This window comes from Ambystoma mexicanum, chromosome 2q (assembly GCF_040938575.1).
Source record: "Ambystoma mexicanum isolate Mex_15411 chromosome 2q, UKY_AmexF1_1, whole genome shotgun sequence".
NCBI lineage: Eukaryota > Metazoa > Chordata > Amphibia > Caudata > Ambystomatidae > Ambystoma > Ambystoma mexicanum.
Window position 1 is genome coordinate 366,670,939 of NC_090924.1, and position 17,105 is coordinate 366,688,043.

General features: G+C 46.1%; 1 protein-coding gene across 2 annotated transcripts in view; it reads right to left on the reverse strand.

Annotated features, from left to right (window-relative positions):
- COG7 (component of oligomeric golgi complex 7) overlaps positions 1-17,105 on the reverse strand; it is a 1,349,184-nt gene that overhangs the window by 302,278 nt on the left and 1,029,801 nt on the right. For both annotated transcript variants that reach the window (XM_069647398.1, XM_069647397.1), the window contains exon 10: positions 15,160-15,314. In XM_069647398.1, the coding sequence (XP_069503499.1) occupies positions 15,160-15,314 (155 nt within the window). The remainder of the gene's footprint in view (positions 1-15,159; positions 15,315-17,105) is intronic.

Sequence of the window (17,105 nt, forward strand, 5' to 3'; positions counted from 1 at the left end):
CAAACAACATACTTGAGTGGATAGCTCAGTGGGTTAAATGTTGACCTTTAAGATGTGTCGGCCTGAACTTGCAAGTCCAAACCTCTGCAGACCTGAATCTGTCCTTCATCCCTCTGAGGCAGATGCATTGAATGCCATTACATTTGGCAGTGATGATAGCTTGTGTTATAGTGCTTAGAAGCTGGGGATCAGGCATGAAACACTGTACATATAAAATGTAATATATCAACTATTCCTGTTGGCTACTGGACATTCTAAGGCACAGTAACATGAAACAAAATGGTGGGCCACAGACACATGAAACAATCAAGGTGTCTGACAATGGTAGTTCTATGGACACACATCCACCTATCTGGCTATACAATTACGAATATGGCAAATAAGCCACAGAAAGAAAGGCAAGACACCTGCAAAAGGAGAAAGGCAGCTCTGACAGGGAGGGTTGCGGTGGAAGTGTCACACTGCACACCACTTTACCTGTACTTTTTTGCAGATGTCAGCTGTTTAGACAGTACAAAAACATAACTCATCACAAAATGTCTTCAAACACTTACTGCACGCTGCTTGTGCTCAGCGCTGGGCCTCCTGCTGGTCACTACAGAGGTTTTGGCCTAAATTTGGTTACAGCATTATGAAAGGGTGGTGGTGCTGGCCCTCCGTGGAGGCACAACTGCTGACATGCGACTGTCTCTACCCCAAACCTGCCATCTTTTTAGAAGCAACGGACTGCTGGGAGATTAAGAGGCCCTCCACTGCCTACCCCCCACTTGAGCATCCCACATCTGCTTTTTCGAATGCCTGTCTCACTGTGCCTCCGAGACAGTTTACCAGCGGTCCAGGGAGCCAAGAGATGACAGATGGCAGGCCTGCTGTTCTCTGGCTGGGCAGCTTTAACATCTGACTCAACCGTACTGCGGCGCTGCCGCACCCAGCACAGACCGACACTGTACATCTCTGTCATCAATCGATCTCAACTTCCCAAGACAAAGTGAATCTGGCAGTGTGTCACACACACACCATGCACTCATGACCCCACCAACACTGAAATGCATTGGCTGGCAAACAGCCAATGACATTTCTGTTGCTATGTGTCCCGCACTGACTAACTGAAAGCAAGGCAGAGATCATCATAAGATGCGCTGTTTGCGCACGCACTATACTGGCGGGGCCACCCCTATAGCGCCCCGCCAGCCTCCTAGTTTGATGCTGTTACTTAGAGTGCGTGGAGCTATGAGCTCCAGGCACTTTTCTGCAGAAACAATCTGCGTAAAATGGGATGCGCCCCTGTGGCAGACGGCCCATGATTAACAAACTCAGGTAAGGCAATACACACACACACAGTCAGAGTGTGAGTAGGTGGTGCCCGAGATCATTTTTATTTTTTAAAGTATGGTTGCGCTGTAGTGCTCAGTTGCTCACAGTAACAAATGCAGCACAGATTCAGATCAGAAGGTCTGAATCTGTTCTCCTGCACACAGCACATCTTGTGTGTGAAGTTGGGGGGGCGGCTCCCCCCGCCCCACGAAAGCGGCCGCCACTGCCCGGTGGGGCGGTTTTGTGTTTATGTTTATTGAATTTATATAGCGCTTTAAGCCAAAGCTCTTTACAGTATAACGACAGGTACAAAGGTGAGAGAGGCATATTTACAAACATGAAACAAGTCATTAGAACAATATGTAGAACAATTTACAAGGAGGAGGGCGCCAGTGGGGGAGAGGAGAGGGTAGAAGAAGGGGGGTTACGGTGTCTGTTGTGAGGTCGGGGGAGTGGGAGGGAGGGGGAGCAGAAGGGGAATGGAAGGGGACGTGATCTGGTTTCCTCAATGCCCCTAAGTGGTATTAGTTACCAATTTAAGGTCAGTGGGGAAGGGGAAAGGAGGGAGGGGAAGGAGGTGGGGGAGGGTCTAATATGTGGCTTTCTAAAGCAGCACCAAGGTATTTGGCTGCTGCTTTGGAGTTCTGCAGCTTCTCCAGGCTCTCATCAGCCTTGCTACAAAATAAATGTGTGCCGTCAAACATGTTAAGAAGTCTGGATTGCACATCTGGAGCAAAACCGGACTTTCTAAATCAGGCAAATCTGTGCATTACTGTACTAGCCGCCATTGACCTGCTGATACTGTCAGCAGTATCGAGACCTGTCTGGAGGGATTTGCACATCGCGTCCTTCCCATCCTTGACTAGATAAAAATCTGTCTCTTTCGTCCCCTTCGGGGATATGCTCAGCCGCCACTGCTATACATTCCCAAATTGTGTAAGTGAACCTGGCCAACGTTTGCAGGGACTCTTGCAGATTTTAATCCTCGATTCCTCTGAGGGTTCAGGGACCCCAGGTGTTCCAACTTGTAGGCCAAAGGGACGTGAATCATCAGAGGAATGTTCTACCTTCTCATAAATAGAAGAATTTGATTAAAGAAAATCCTTTCTTGGTAGTGGTGTATGATTTTTCAGTAATCCTCGATGGCGGCGCCAAGATTTTCGACCCCGTCAATGTTGAGGATTTCGACGCTTGCAGCGTCAAGGACTTTGTAGGACCTGATGGGGATCCTGTGTGCCGATTACTTCTTCCTCGAAGGAGATTTGCCTCGACTCGAGGGATCATTTGACAGCTCTCAAGGAGTTTTTTCCTTGCCTCCCGGATCCGAGGGCACACAGGTTTTGGCCCTATTTCTTTTCTTGGCAAGTTTTTCAACCTAGGCATGGCTTTCATGAGTCTTCGAGGGGGTCTCTGAAATGTTCCTACTCAGCCAGTGAGGCTGATTTCGTCGGGTATTTGACCCGTTCTGGGAAGGAACTCGACAACGACGAAGACCTATGGTGCCTTTTCTTCGAACGTGCTGAAGATGACGAGTGGTGAGAACCACTGTGTGATCTTGATCTTTTTGTCTTCTTAGGGCAAGAAATATTTCTTCACTCGTCTCAAGGCTGTCTTTTTGACTGAGTCATCATTGGGGATTTAGACCTACCCGCCACTAGTGTTCCTCTTCGCTCTTTCAGGGCTTTCACCATCATCAATAGGCAGGCCTTACAGTCAAAGGTAGCGTGAGAGGAACTCAGGCATCAAAGACACACTCGATGGCAGTCCGTAAGGGACATCTTTGCCCCACAGCCCTGGCACTTCTTAAACCTCGATCTCAGAGTTGAAGACGCTGATGACGGTGCCATTTGTTAAGATTTTTATTGACGATTCTTGTAGGGAACAGAAGCGCACTGTATCGAAGCGATATTTTTCGTGGAAAAATTTAACTGAAGCCAACGGTCGCTGCATGCACTTTATACCATCACCGATATTGAGACAGAGGCTTCTGAGGGAAATGGAGTTGACAGGCATCGATGCGCAGAGCCCTCAGCTGGAAAAAATGTCTGAAGCAGCTGAAGCTGGATTTTTGAAATATCATAAGATGAGGATTACGTGGGAGGACACAATACATTTGAAAGTGAGGTTTGAAAAGGCTGCTGTGAACAGTGGCATTAAAGGGATGGTCTAGTAAAAATTTTTATTTAAAAAATAGATAGGCCACATAAAAAAAAAATACTAGCATCCTCCGTTTTAAAACTTCCTATGTAAAATGTTGAGCTATTCAAGCCATTTCAATTTTTTGTGAAATGGAGGCCCTCCTGTGCTGGCTTTTGCTTTTGCGGCACTAATGAAGGAAAAGCCAGCCAGCTGTAGTAAACAAAGTCTACCGCTGGGTGGCTTTCCCTTCATTAGTGCCGGGACTCGGAGGACGCGGACCGGAGACCAGAGCAGGAAAGCTGCAGCTGAATCTCGGTAAGTGCTATTTATTTTTTTTACAAAAAATAAGCACAAGCTGCGTTTTTTTTTCTAAGTTTTCCGGGCTGGAGGAGCCCGGAAAACTTAGAAATAAAACCACAGCTTTAAAAACGTTGTATTTATGTTTGCAGTTGCTTTTGAAGCGACCGCAAACATAAATACAACGTTATTGTGTTGGAAAACGCTGCGGTTTTAAAACTGCAACGTTTTCCAACACAACCGCGTTGTGTCTGCCTGAATCTGCTTTACCATTTGGGGCTCTGGGGCTCCCCACGGGGAGCCCGAGAGCCCCAAATGGAAAAGCAGATTCAGGCAGACAACGCGGCATTGCGGAAAACAACTGCGTTGTGTCTGCCTGAATCTGCTTTCCCATTTGGGGCTCTTGGGCTCCCCACAGCGTTTTCCAACACAATAACGTTGTATTTATGTTTGCGGTCGCTTCAAAAGCAACCGCAAACATAAATACAACGTTTTTAAAGCTGCGGTTTTATTTCTACGTTTTCCGGGCTCCTCCAGCCCGGAGAACTTAGAAAAAAAACCGCAGCTAGTGCTTATTTTTTGTAAAAAAAATAAATAGCACTTACCGAGATTCAGCTGCAGCTTTCCTGCTCTGGTCTCCGGTCCGCGTCCTCCGAGTCCCGGCACTAATGAAGGGAAAGCCACCCAGCGGTAGACTTTGTTTACTACAGCTGGCTGGCTTTTCCTTCATTAGTGCCGCAAAAGCAAAAGCCAGCACAGGAGGGCCTCCATTTCACAAAATGGCTGTGCCCCTGTGCTTGCTTTTTCGAATTTTGAGCTTGAATAGCTCAAAATTTTACATAGGAAGTTTTAAAACAGAGGATGCTAGTATATTTTTTTTTATGTGGCCTATCTATTTTTTAAATACATTTTTTTACTAGACCATCCCTTTAAAGAGTTAAAGCATAATGGTTGCCCCTGTGTCTTTAATAGAATCAAGATTACCTACGCTATAAACCTGGGTAATCTTCATTTTTGACTCTACAACCACCTTTTCTGCAAAGTCCACCGCCAGTATTTCTCGCAGATGTCCCCTGTCCAGTACACTGTTAGTCAAAATCACATCCACTACCCTTGCCAAGATCCTCTTTATGGCTCTCTGTTCATTTGCTAGAGTCGAGCAAAGGCCGAAAATTGCATCCATCATAACAGCAATTGTAATCAAGCTTGGCATAAATGCAGTCATTAAAATTAGCATCATTATGTATCATACTTTTTGTGATATCCAAGCTTGAATCAGCCTCTGTCAGGGAGTGTTTGTTCACTATTTTGTCAGAATCAGGTGTTAGCGACAAATTGGTTGGAGGAAGTGATGCAGGAAGTTCAATATTGGGCACAATTCCCTATTAAAGAGGCTTGTCCTAAGTTCAAGCACATGTTTAGCAAGAGTTATTGTTGTAAATGTTGGCCATGGAAATAGGTGAACCTCCGGGTCTACTCTTGCTCCCGCAGTAGCCCAGCTGCTGACCGGTCTGCCCTGGTACCCTGCATAGACTTGATTAAAGCTCAGCAGCTAAGAGGTTAATGTGCTCAGGGGCCACAGTCAATGGAACCAAAGGGCTATCTACTCTCTCTCTCTCTCTTCGCAAGGTATTTGTTCATTGTTGTTAATATTCATCCTTTCAATGAGGTCTGTGACCCACTGCATAGGGCGTGCTTTGGGCATGACCAGATTTCTTTTGTCAGTAGACCTGTGGAGTTCCCCTTGACTGCGCAAAGAATATGCACAAGGGGGTAACAATTTAGCAGAATTCCTCTTACTTCGTAGACCTTCCCTTTTTGTCATTAATGTTGTGAATACAATGACAGTATGTTATATACAAGGATTAGATGTTAGTTAGATGCCAGGTCAGTGTCCCACAGGCCCTCCAAAATGGCAGTGAGCCCCACTGTGCCACCTGTACACACTGTACAAAGCAACTGCAGCCCAATCAGTAGAAAGGCTGCCAAATCAGTGGGGGCTGTCTGCGCCAACGCTCAGTTCCAACTAGCTGCTCCAAAGATCAATTAAAGAGCCATTCACAGGTCCTATATCCCATTAGTGGATCTAGCCAACTAAACAACTTGCAACAGTTGGTTGGTGTAGTAAATGCTTAGTGGGACCACCTTACACACAAACACCAAATGCTTTCTATAGGTGCACAATAAGTGCACTTTACTCCCTCTATTGTCTCACCATAATCCTAAATGGTGAGTTACTAACTTAGTAGGAGCAATATGCAGTTAGGCTGTTGGTATGCCACTAAAATGTCATTCAATGAAGCAGCTTCAGCCTAGAATTTGTCCCAAACCCTATGCTTTTCTCAGATCCAGTGGTGTATACCCCTGCCAGGTATCTTCCCAGAGTTGTAGACTTTTCTTTAGAGCTTTGATAGAAGGCTTCGTATACTCCTCTGCGAGGAATACTCTTATGGGTCTTCCGATCCCCTCGTATACTTCCCTGCTAGGTATCTTGCCACAGTTTTAAAGTTCTTATACAGTTTCAAAATGCCTGGTATAATTGTTTGCCAGGACTTCTTTTATGGACTTTTTAGATCCCCTGGTATACTCCCCTACCAGGTATCTTGTCACAATGTTAGAGACTTTATACAACTTTGTTGGATTTCTGGTATACTCCCCTGCCAGGTATCTTTCCCCAAATGCCAACCACCTGGTGTATTCCATACCAGGAATTCTTATTTGTTTCACTGTCCTTTCCATTATGCCACAGCTGCATCAACTTTGCTGTGTTTCAATATGTTTCCATAGGGTAACACTTGCTCCAGCTTTCCACCACATTGATATTTGTTCAGGTTTTGTTGCTGCACTTTATCTGGTTGGTTTTCAAATATGTTTCTTTTTGGGCACTGGTTTAACATTGGGCTTTGTTTGTATTTAAACCACATTTGAGCATTGTTCATAATAACAGTCTCACATAATTATTACTTGATTGCATGTGTGTAAGTATGCCCTGGGTCCCTAATGGCCCTGGGCAGACTAACTGGTAGTTCACAGCATCTACAACTCAAGGTGTGCCTCTGCAGTGAAGCTTCCTCCCTGGGATGACTTCTTACACGATGCAGACGTTTCTCCAGCGTTTCCTGCAACTCTGCATTCACTCGCCGGCATCTCTCTGTAATTTGGGTTGGAGAAGGATGCTTCCCGACACGACCGTACCTTCAGGAGCTCCACTGTTGCTCCTAGTGTTTACATGGTCCTTCAGGTGTGCCTGCTGCGTCTCTCCTTTCTTCACGCTACACCAGTATGTTTGGCTCACGTTCAGTATTCACGGTGCACATTTTTTACTTTTGGCAGCCATCCAGTCAGAATCGCCCAGCCAAACTCCATTCATCCATGCAAACTTAAACGCACTTGTGGATTAAGGGCTAGGGGAGCTGAATCCAGTATAAACCAGATAACATGCACAAAGGGACCTTTGTACGTAGGTGACAAAGTCCCATGCTTAAGGCTAGAGGATGGGACTGGTGTGAGCACACCTTGAAATAGACCTATGAAGGAGGCATAAGGTGGATCCTACCAGCTGGTTTCCAATCACCATGGACAGTATACACATAGGTTACTTCATAGACTGCATGGCAGGTACAACACACCAGGACATGTAGTTTGGGGAGCCGCCAGCTTTGGTACCCACAGTGAAGCGAATAGTATTGCCTGGGATAGGGCTCACCCCATGGTCCAGAACCTTTTCTGCTCTTACTCACATACACCATATGCAGTCAGGGTCCTGTGAACATTTGCCAGAGTGAAGGCTAGAGGACTACGCGCAGTAGACACAACAGTCACTGTACAACAAATGAAGCAAAGATGGCTATCGGTAAGCTGAGCCATGGCACTGACCGCAACCGAGTAATAGCACCTGTCGATTCTGTAGCACATACGAATGTCAACCACATTTTTAACACACACGCAAGCCAATCACACCAGAACTCACTTGTTAGATTAACAAACACAGGACTGGCCTCGGTCAGCGGGAAAGGCGAGAAAAGGGAAGCAGCCTGTCAGGCCTTGTGGGAGGGTACGACGTCCTTTCATCGCAGGATGTTTTTCTGTAGGAAAATATATAAATTAGGTGTGGGTGTTCGGGAATTTATAAAAAATTAAAGGGGATGGGGGAACCCCCCAAAAATAAAAAAGTAAAAAAACCAGCAATAAAAACATCCCGCGATGAAATGAAATGGAACCTGTGGAAGTCAGGAGTTTGGTTTGGAGAGCAAAGAGAAATTTGGAGCATAACGGTAAAGAGAAAGGAAGGAGAGCAAAGCAAGAGTGGAGGGAGTAGAAAAAGAAGTGAAGGAAGAGAAATAACCAGAGGTTGTAGAGGGAAGCGCAGAGGGGGAACAAAAGAGGATTGAAGGTGGAGTGACAGAGGTGGGAGAGAGAACAGCAGAAAAGGAGAAACAGGTATACAAGGAGAGGAAATAGTTCAAAAGAGTGAGGGGAAAGCAGAGGAGGAGTTAAAGAGGTGAAGGGTGGAGAGGCAGGTAAAGGAACAATCGGCATGTGTGACAGGGCCAGAGATCTGTCCCTCTCAGCCTGGGCCTGGAGGCCTACCAGGGTTTACACCAGAGCCAGTCCACCCAATCAGCAGAGTGCGGCGGTTGGCAGGGCCCAATTCCCTATCCCTTCCCCATGTGCCGGATTGCACGACCGAAGTAGCACTGCCTATCACCCTATTCCTGCACTGCACCATTCTAGACAGTGTACTTCTCTTTGTCTTGTAGGATCTACTGCATCAGCCACAATGGGACAGCCAGCAAGAGAGACCAAACCGAGTAAACAAGAGGCAGAACAAATCGCGCAGCAGCCTGAACAAAGTAAGGTGCCATGTGACCTGCTCCCATCAAACACAAAGCGATTTAGAGTGCAGAGAGCTCTGGGAAAATCCACCCACCAGGCGACATATACCCATGACAGTAAACTGCCAAAGGGATTCAGGGTGTGTAGCATCCAGCGGGACGCATGTAAACAAGGACATTACACTCACCTGCAGGGGGGCAGTGGAGAAGCACCCTCACCAAGCCGGCATCGTAAAGCAGCCAGGAGACCCTCTCATAAACTGGGACATTAACTATTGCGTGCTGCCATTACTTAGACAGAGTGTCCCGAGAATGTAAAAGGGGCGTGGTTGAGGGCCTCTTTTGAATGTCTGCCTGATTGTAACACCTAAGTAAAGTCAGCGAATGGCCCAGGGAATCAGCAGAGGGAGAGAGCCAATGACAGGGAACTGGGGAGGAAAGAAGGGAGCACAGGAAGCAGCAAGGTGTAGGTAATTCAGGTGAGGTCAAGGTAGCACCAGGAGAACAGGGAGAGGATGGATGTAACAGAGGAGCGTGAACATTGTTAAAGTAGTGTGCAAAGTGAGGTATTGTTTGGTGGGAGACAGTGGTAGTTGTGTTTGAGTGCGTGTGAGAGGTGTATGAGATTGAAAGTGGAAGAGTGTCACGGCCCGCTCCCTTCGCTCCCGTTCTCGCTCCCTTCGTTCCCGTTCCCGCCACTTGGGGGCATGTTTTGGGGTTTATTCCCTACTGGACATTTCCTTCGAACCTTATGCTACAGTGTTCTGATGAATTGGGACCGTTACAAACTTATTTTCCAAGTTTCTTCCCTTCCGGATCCATTCCAGGGTTTTGGCAGCCAGCATGCTACTTAAATCAAATGACTATGTTTCCCAGAATGCCTTGGCTCACTGCTTCACCTCCTGCTTCCCAGAATGCCTGGCTCACTGCTTCGTCTCCTCCCTTGCAGCACAAGGCTGGGTGGAGAATAGGCAACACCTGTGGCTGCAGGTGCAGCAGGCGGCACGCCTGAGGGGTGTGCTCGTTTAGCAGCTTTAAAAGCCTCAGTTTGCTTCAGTCCGGCGCTGGTCATTGTAGCAGTGTTCCTGTTGTGACTAGTCTCCTGTTCCTTGTTCCTTGTTCCAGGTTTCCGTGCCTTGTACCTAGTTCCAGTTCCTAGCTTTTGTGCCCAGTTCTTAGCTCCTGTATCTTATTCCTCTGTCCTGGATTTCGGATTAATGTGCTTAATTGATTTATGCTTTCTGCATTTCCCTTTCTTTCTTCCTCTGTCTGCAGGCAGCCTTTCTCTGAGCTTTACTATTTGATGCAGACCAGGTTGCCGGAGCGTTCTGTCTCTTTATGCTGTTCTGGTTACTGAAGACTTGATGCATTAACCTTACTTTTGTAGTATTAGTTTACTGCCTTTTCCCTTGGTTGGGTGGGAAAGGTTTTCTTTGTAATAGCGTTTCCCCAGCTCCTGATCCATTCAGATTCCATTCCATATTTTCCATTGCACTTCAGCATTTACTTTCCATCGCATATTAGGTGTGGGTGTTGTTGCAACATATTCCAGTGTGCATCCCCTTTTGTTTGCCTCACAAGTTAATATCACAAATCTCACTTGCCCCTGACTAGGGTTAACGTATTTTGTTATCTTTAACACTTTGCTTTTACAGCCCTCTGGGTTCCTGTTTGATCTACAGGGTTCGTGACATTACTGACATTCTAGTGGTCTTTCCGGTCCTCGTGAGTACTGTTTGATTGTTACTTATTCAGTATTTTACAGAGTGTCAGTTCACAGAATCTGTACTTGCTTGCCCGCTACGTGGGTTTAGCGCCGTCAGTATCTGTAAGAGCATAGTGGGTAAAGAGTTTGCTGACTTTCCTTTCAGTTATAAGGAGGTCTTAAGTGCTTACCCTACATTCCTTTTTCGTATATTGGTAAATACTTTATTTGCACTCCTGGGTTTATACATACACAAGCCTTGGGTATTTTATGCACGTTGTTAGATTCAAAGTTGTTCCCTGTGCAATTCTGTGCACTTTACCCCTTGCCGTAGTCAAGGCCTTCTGCCTTTCCTGACAAAGAGTATGGAGTGAGAGAAAAGGCGACTGGAAGAGAAAGGAGTGAGACTGAGGGAGAAGGTATAGGTTAAGTAAGTAGTAGTGTGGATAGGGGAGTCGTAGTATTGTGCAGAGGGGAGTTGTAGTAGCAATGTGGAGAGTAGTAGCAGGAAGAAGAGGAGAGCAGTAATAGTATGGAGCGGAGATTAATAGTGTGGAGCGGGGAGTAGAGGTAGTGGAGAGGGAGTAAAAGCACAGGGTGGCAGCTGTATTAGAGAGAGGAACATCGGAAAGTCATAGGAGGAATAGTTAGGGAGAGAGAGGATAGATGGTGGGCTGAGCAGGTGGGTGGAAGTAGGAGGCGATAATGGAGAGTAAGAGCTAGCCATAGGGAGAGCAATAGTCGGATAAGGTCAAGTGGGGCGTAAGTGTCTGAAAGGCACAAATACAAAATCTACTTCATCCTGAGAACTTTGTAACAGGGATCGGCTAGATTGTTCCCTCAGGGAGTCCTAAATATATACAGCATTCTGCCTTCAAGCCATCACACGTAGGCAAGTACAGATTTTTAGATAGTAAAGGTAACCAATCTCTAGCGACCATCCCAGGAATGAAGGAACCCAGGGTTAGGTAGAGAACGCCAGTCTCTAGACAAGATAGAGGGACAGCCCTTTGAGAGCCCCTTGACTACAAAAACAATAAAAACCCTTGAACTGTTTGAGAGTTGGTGTGTTCTTGAGGTTATTTATGAAATATGGTGAACAGCGAGGGCAGAGAGAGAAGAGAAGGAATAAGAAGAGGGTAGGAAGGGGAAAGGAGGCAAAAGAAAGAGGGGTGCCAGAAGCAGAACCACACAGAGGCGGGAGAGATCAGGTGGCAGATGAAGGCCTGGAAGAATACCTAGCTGTGCCAGTGTTAGGCATAAACCTGTGCAGTTCCCTTAGGGACCACTGCAAAACGTTTAAGACTACAGGAGTTAGCAGCAAACCCAATTGGTAGCAGTCTGCACCACCCAGATTTACCTGGTAGCTGTGGCTGAGCAGTCAGACTTCTCTCAAGAAGAGTTAGGCAGTGTATAGAGTATACACAATAGGGCTAAAATTACAGTAGCACAAGCAAACACTGACCAGAGCTTTGGTATAAAAGTATATCATTATTTAAAAACACACTTGTAAAAATACACTGGCACTAATATTTCAAGCAAGTTCAAACACAGTCATAAGTATATACACCTCCCTAGTTAATTATTCAACAAGTCTAGGTTAAGACAGCACTTATTTAGCAAAAAGAGGTGAGCGCGTAACCGTAGATGGCACTCCAATAATTTGTTTAAAAAGGGAGAGAAAAGGCAGAATAGGAAAAACACACAGTACCCACACTTTTAAGAAACCACAGCAAGTCAAGAAAGGCAGGGTCTACTGTAGAGCAAAAAGTTCATCGGCCAGGCCCACTCTTGGAGAGAGCAAGGCGGAATGTGCCTAAGATCACACAGTGGAAATGCACTCAGTCTTTGCAGAAAAGTCAAAAGAGGTTGGATCAAGTTAGAAAGGTAATGTTAGCAGGTCCGAGGTCACCCCAGGATAGAGAGTCAAGGATTTACGGGACACCTTAGACAGTCTGTTGCAAGGGAGTCCAGGCGGGACACAGTACCTGAAACGGTGAGAAAGCTCCAGCGGGGGCAGTTGTTCCTGGCAGCGGGTGCAAGTCGGAGCTTCGTCCAGGGGAAGAGATGATCTCGACGTGGAGGAAAGCTGGAGGTCGTTGCACTGCCAGGGAAGAAACCAGCCGCGGAGTTTCCCGGTTAAAAGGTACAACCCTTTTATTCGCACTAGTGGTGAAGCGTGGCTATCCAGCCGCCGGGGTGCTTGGCACGGGCGAATCGACCACGAGACGATCCAGGAAGGCAAAAAAGGCGAACTGGTTGGTCCCACCAGCTCAAGGGGAAGAAGACTCTCCTCGAAGAAGATCTCCTCTGTCGTTGGGGAAGTGGCGAGTTCGTACAGCAGGGCTCCACAGGTGGTGTCGTCGTTGTAGATGGCTCAGCTTCTCCCCTCTTCGGATTCTTTAGGTCCTGTGGCGACTTCTGAAGTTCCAGTCCCCAAAGCCCTACTTTTATGCAGCAAAACCCCCAGTCATCAGCCTAGCTGTCACTCAAACATGCTAAGTGGTGAGCCGGGCGTCTCACTGCTGGGCCAATCACACAAGAGTGTGACTTGAGTTGCCACGGCAACTCAGTCCAGGTTGCCTAATCCCCCTCCCACACATCCTGTTGACCCCAGACAAAGTGGCACCATTTGGAGGGCTTCTGTGGAGAAGCCTGCCAAAAAGTGGAACAAAGGGCTCGACTTGGGTTAGAGTTTCAGAGGCGAACACAAACGCCATTTTAAAACCGAGTCCTGGCAAAAAGACCCAACCGGGGAATAAATATTAAATAAATAACCCAGCGGTATCCTTAAAATTGCACCAAAAAGTGGTGCGTTTAAAATGAATGGGGAAATTCCATAGGAAATATTGCAGGGGAATATTTCGCGTGGTATCCACTGCCACCAGCCAGAAACTCGACAAGGGGGGACTAGACAGTGCCCCCTTGAGAAACAGACCCAGGGGCAATCAAATTACCCCTACCAGTACTTCCACAATATGATGGTTTGTACTGGTTCTGTTCACAATTTAAGACTAGTAAAGCCAATGGTGACTTTACATGCCCTGGGAGACAGTAGTCAGTCCGAGGGTATGGAGTCTATGTTTGGGGGTAACTATGACACCCCTGTGTTACTGCACTGAGGGTGCTGTGTAACACACATACCAAAAACACATGAAGCCCTATGGAGTAAAAGACCCCATAGCCCATAAAACACATTACATAGTCAAAGGACATTCTCAAATCATGCCTAAGAGTGGGAGAAAGAGAGTCTCACTCTTAACAGGAGAAAAAAATAAACCCCAAAATCCAGCAAAGCTGCTGGGGGACTCACAAGGTTTGGGAAATTAGCCTTAACAGAGAATTCTCCCTAACAGCCAGTCTGACACCCGAAATAAAGGGGGGGAATAATTGTGTCCCAAAAAACAAACATATTGTTTTCTACACTGCCCTTTGCTTTATAAAACCTTACGCTACACCCAGCTACCTTGCAGAGAAACTCAGCATCTCCGGCGGACAGTGCACCACCAGAAGCCAGGACACGTGCAGACTTGAAATCCACCGCTGCAAAAAGTATGGGACCAGAAAACAAGCCTTCTCTGCCTACGCCCTAAGACTATGGAATCTCCTCCCCGTCAGCATCAGACTTGCCCCCACGCTCCTACAATTCAGAAAAGAACTCAAGACCCACCTCTTCAAAGAGTCTCTTTGCCGCAGCACCTAGGCCATCACATCACCCACCTGACTCCCTACAGACCGTCCACCCTTCTCCGCGCCACCTTGTACAGCTTTGCCCCTCCTCTGTGCCCCTCTGAATCCCAACTTCGCTGTATATCTGTACTGCTGTATACCTCTGTAAAGTGCTTTTATTTATCTGTATTGTTGCATACCTGCGTAAAAAGTTCTGTTGCTTCTCAAAGCTAGGTCTGCGCTCAATAAATACTATAATAATAATGGTACACCACATACATGTATTACTGTTGTGGACATAGGCAGGCAGGATTTCATAGCTGAATTTAAGGGCCCCAAGACATCAATTTGAAACGGGCCTGTCCATATTCCGTAATCAAGTAGTGAATAATCCAATAAAATAGCTGTATCAAGATGCCCACGTGAGCAGTTGGCAAGGATGGCAAATTATCCATTAGATAGGATTTACAAAAGACAAGATATCCCACTGGCAGTTTACTAATCCCATTACCAGGCACTGATAGTAAACATAGATTATGTTGTGTTTTAATTGCTGCCATCCTTGACTTATCTATTTGAAATGAGTTATCTACACGTGAGCTACATAAGTATCAGCAGTAAGTAGTTTCAGCTTACCACTAATGTGCTGTGCACCTGCGTATGGACTAAATTACAGTTAAGCAGAATGCTGCAAAAAATGCAGACATGGTGCCTGCCCATTTAGCTGCATTTCACTACACATGCAATAAAATGCACAGGAATTCCATGCCCACCTACCTAGTTTACAGATTCTGCTGAAGTGTAAAAGAGTCCCTTATTTCTGAAAGGTGGAAATCTCATGCTGCTACAGTCAGTCCTGATGTCAGAATATTTTAAGGCTATAGGTAGGTCCTCGTTTATATATTTTAAAGACATCAGCATTACATTTCTGGATCCTCCGGTTGGCTCCGGAAATTGTACAATGTTGTTGACGCACCTTTGACTTTCTACAATGCTGTACAGGTAAAAGTGCAGTTTGGGGGCGTAAATAAAATGAATACTAAAATAATGGATAAATGGCATCAACTTAGATAGGCTGAAGTAGATTTGTCTCTGAGCATTTCCTTCATCAAACGCACACAGTAACTAAACGGCATTATAAAACCTTAATGGAGACCAATTCATCACAACAATGTGAGAAGAGGACGGAGGAATGCTCACTTTTTAAAGAGGGCTTGAAGCGCCTGGAGAAGTCCACATGCTCCAAGACCATCTGTCAGTTTCACACATTGCTCCACGGCTCCAGAAGCCAAAATGAAGAGTTTGCTCACAGACTGACTCAGCTCCTGCACGCAGTCCAAGACTTCACCATGTTCCTGCAGCGAGAAAAGACATGTAAACACGACTCACCATTGCGACTATGGCTATGCAGAGTATTTTCTCAGCAATAACCCTCATGCACTGCTCAGCCTACAGCTCAACTATCAGCCTCCTTCCATCCACTTATCTGCTACTATCATGTGGCTAAAATTGGAAGATGGTAGAGGTTATACAGGGAAAAGGGGACTAAGGACTAAGAGTACGGATGTCATTACACTGAGCAACTTTTACATACACCCAAGTGCTGTACCCTTTCCTATGTACTTTTGGGAGATGTTGAAAGCATCACCTTTTTGGAAAGAGGTTGCACCTAATCGGTAGCATCGCCAGAAAGGCTCTGAAAAACTGCATGATCAAACAAGGCACTGGCCCTACAGGTAGTGTCCGTGGAGTATTGTTGCATAAAGACTATGTGCACGCCATGTGAATGCCCTGCAGATCACGCCAACTGGAACATGTCCCTGGAAACCACTGACAAAGCTTGTGCTTTGAATGGGCGTGAAGGCTTTTCGGGGGTAGAAATTTCGGAATCTTTTGAGGCTTGAGAATGCTGCCTGCTCACCTGGTTTTCGAGTGCCAGAGACAGGCAGGGGATGCGCCCCCCACCCCCCTAACCCCCAACTCCCACATTGGGCTCATTTCTCCTCATCCCAGTACATCCCCCGCCTTCCTCTGGGCTGCAGCAGCACAATGTATGAATTAATTACAAAAATGTGTGGTGGGAGTGGCAAGTGGCGCTGCTACCTAAATGCACCCCATGCTGTAGCCTACAGGTGGTTGCTTGGCAACCAAGCTGAGTTTCCCCATCCATGCCCCACGTGTGCGGTTTCCTGGTGCCCAGTCCAGAGAGGAGGGAGCAGATGTTGATCACTGTGTGTAAAAGCAAGGGTAACAAACAAGTGCTTACATGCGTGCGTGCGTGCGTGCGTGCGTGCGTGCGTGCATGTATGCATGCATGTATTTTTAGAATGTTACGCAAGTATTTGAATGAGTGCACGGTGTGTTAGGTTATGTTACAATGCTTTTATACTGTGCCAAATCACCAATGTAATGGTCTAAGGGCACCTAGCTGTGCCGAGAGGTTGGCGCATTGTGCTCATGGCCAGGGTTTCCAGACTATAGTCTGCAGAGGAAAAAAGGCTTAGTCATAGGGGGGACCAGGAGCAATTACCAAAGACTACGGGAAAGGAGAAGGTAGATAGGGAAGGCATGTTTTGTGTTAGTTTTGGCAAACATTTTACTTTCTATGTTGATAAGAGAAATGAGTCGATAGTTACTGGGGAGGGAAGGGTCTTTGTCAGGTTTAGGTAAGTAGAGCTTCTGAAAATGAACCAGAGGAAGATTTTTGCGATATAAAGTATGAAAAGAGTGTTTTGAGTTTTGGTGTTAATATTTGGGATAGATTGATGTAGAATTCGGTAGATAATCCATCTGGGCTGGGTGCTTTGCCTTTGCCCAGGCTGTGAATAGCTTTAGTGATCTCTGAGGAGGTAATATCATTGTCAAGGTCTAATCTGGGGTATGAAGTACGACTGATATTTTTAAAAAAGGAATCAATTTTGTCTTTGGGAATAGAGCTTTCTGGAGTATATAAATCAGTATAAAATGTCATGAAGCATTCAAGTATTTTATCAAGACGGTGATGAGATATGCCTTGAGTGTCTTTAATATGAGAAATTTGAACTCTTTCTTTTTTGGTTTTTAAATATGGAGCCAGCATTTTGCCCGCTTTATTTGAAGTTTGGTATATCTTTGTTTTGTATTTAAGAATGGTACCTGCTGCAAGT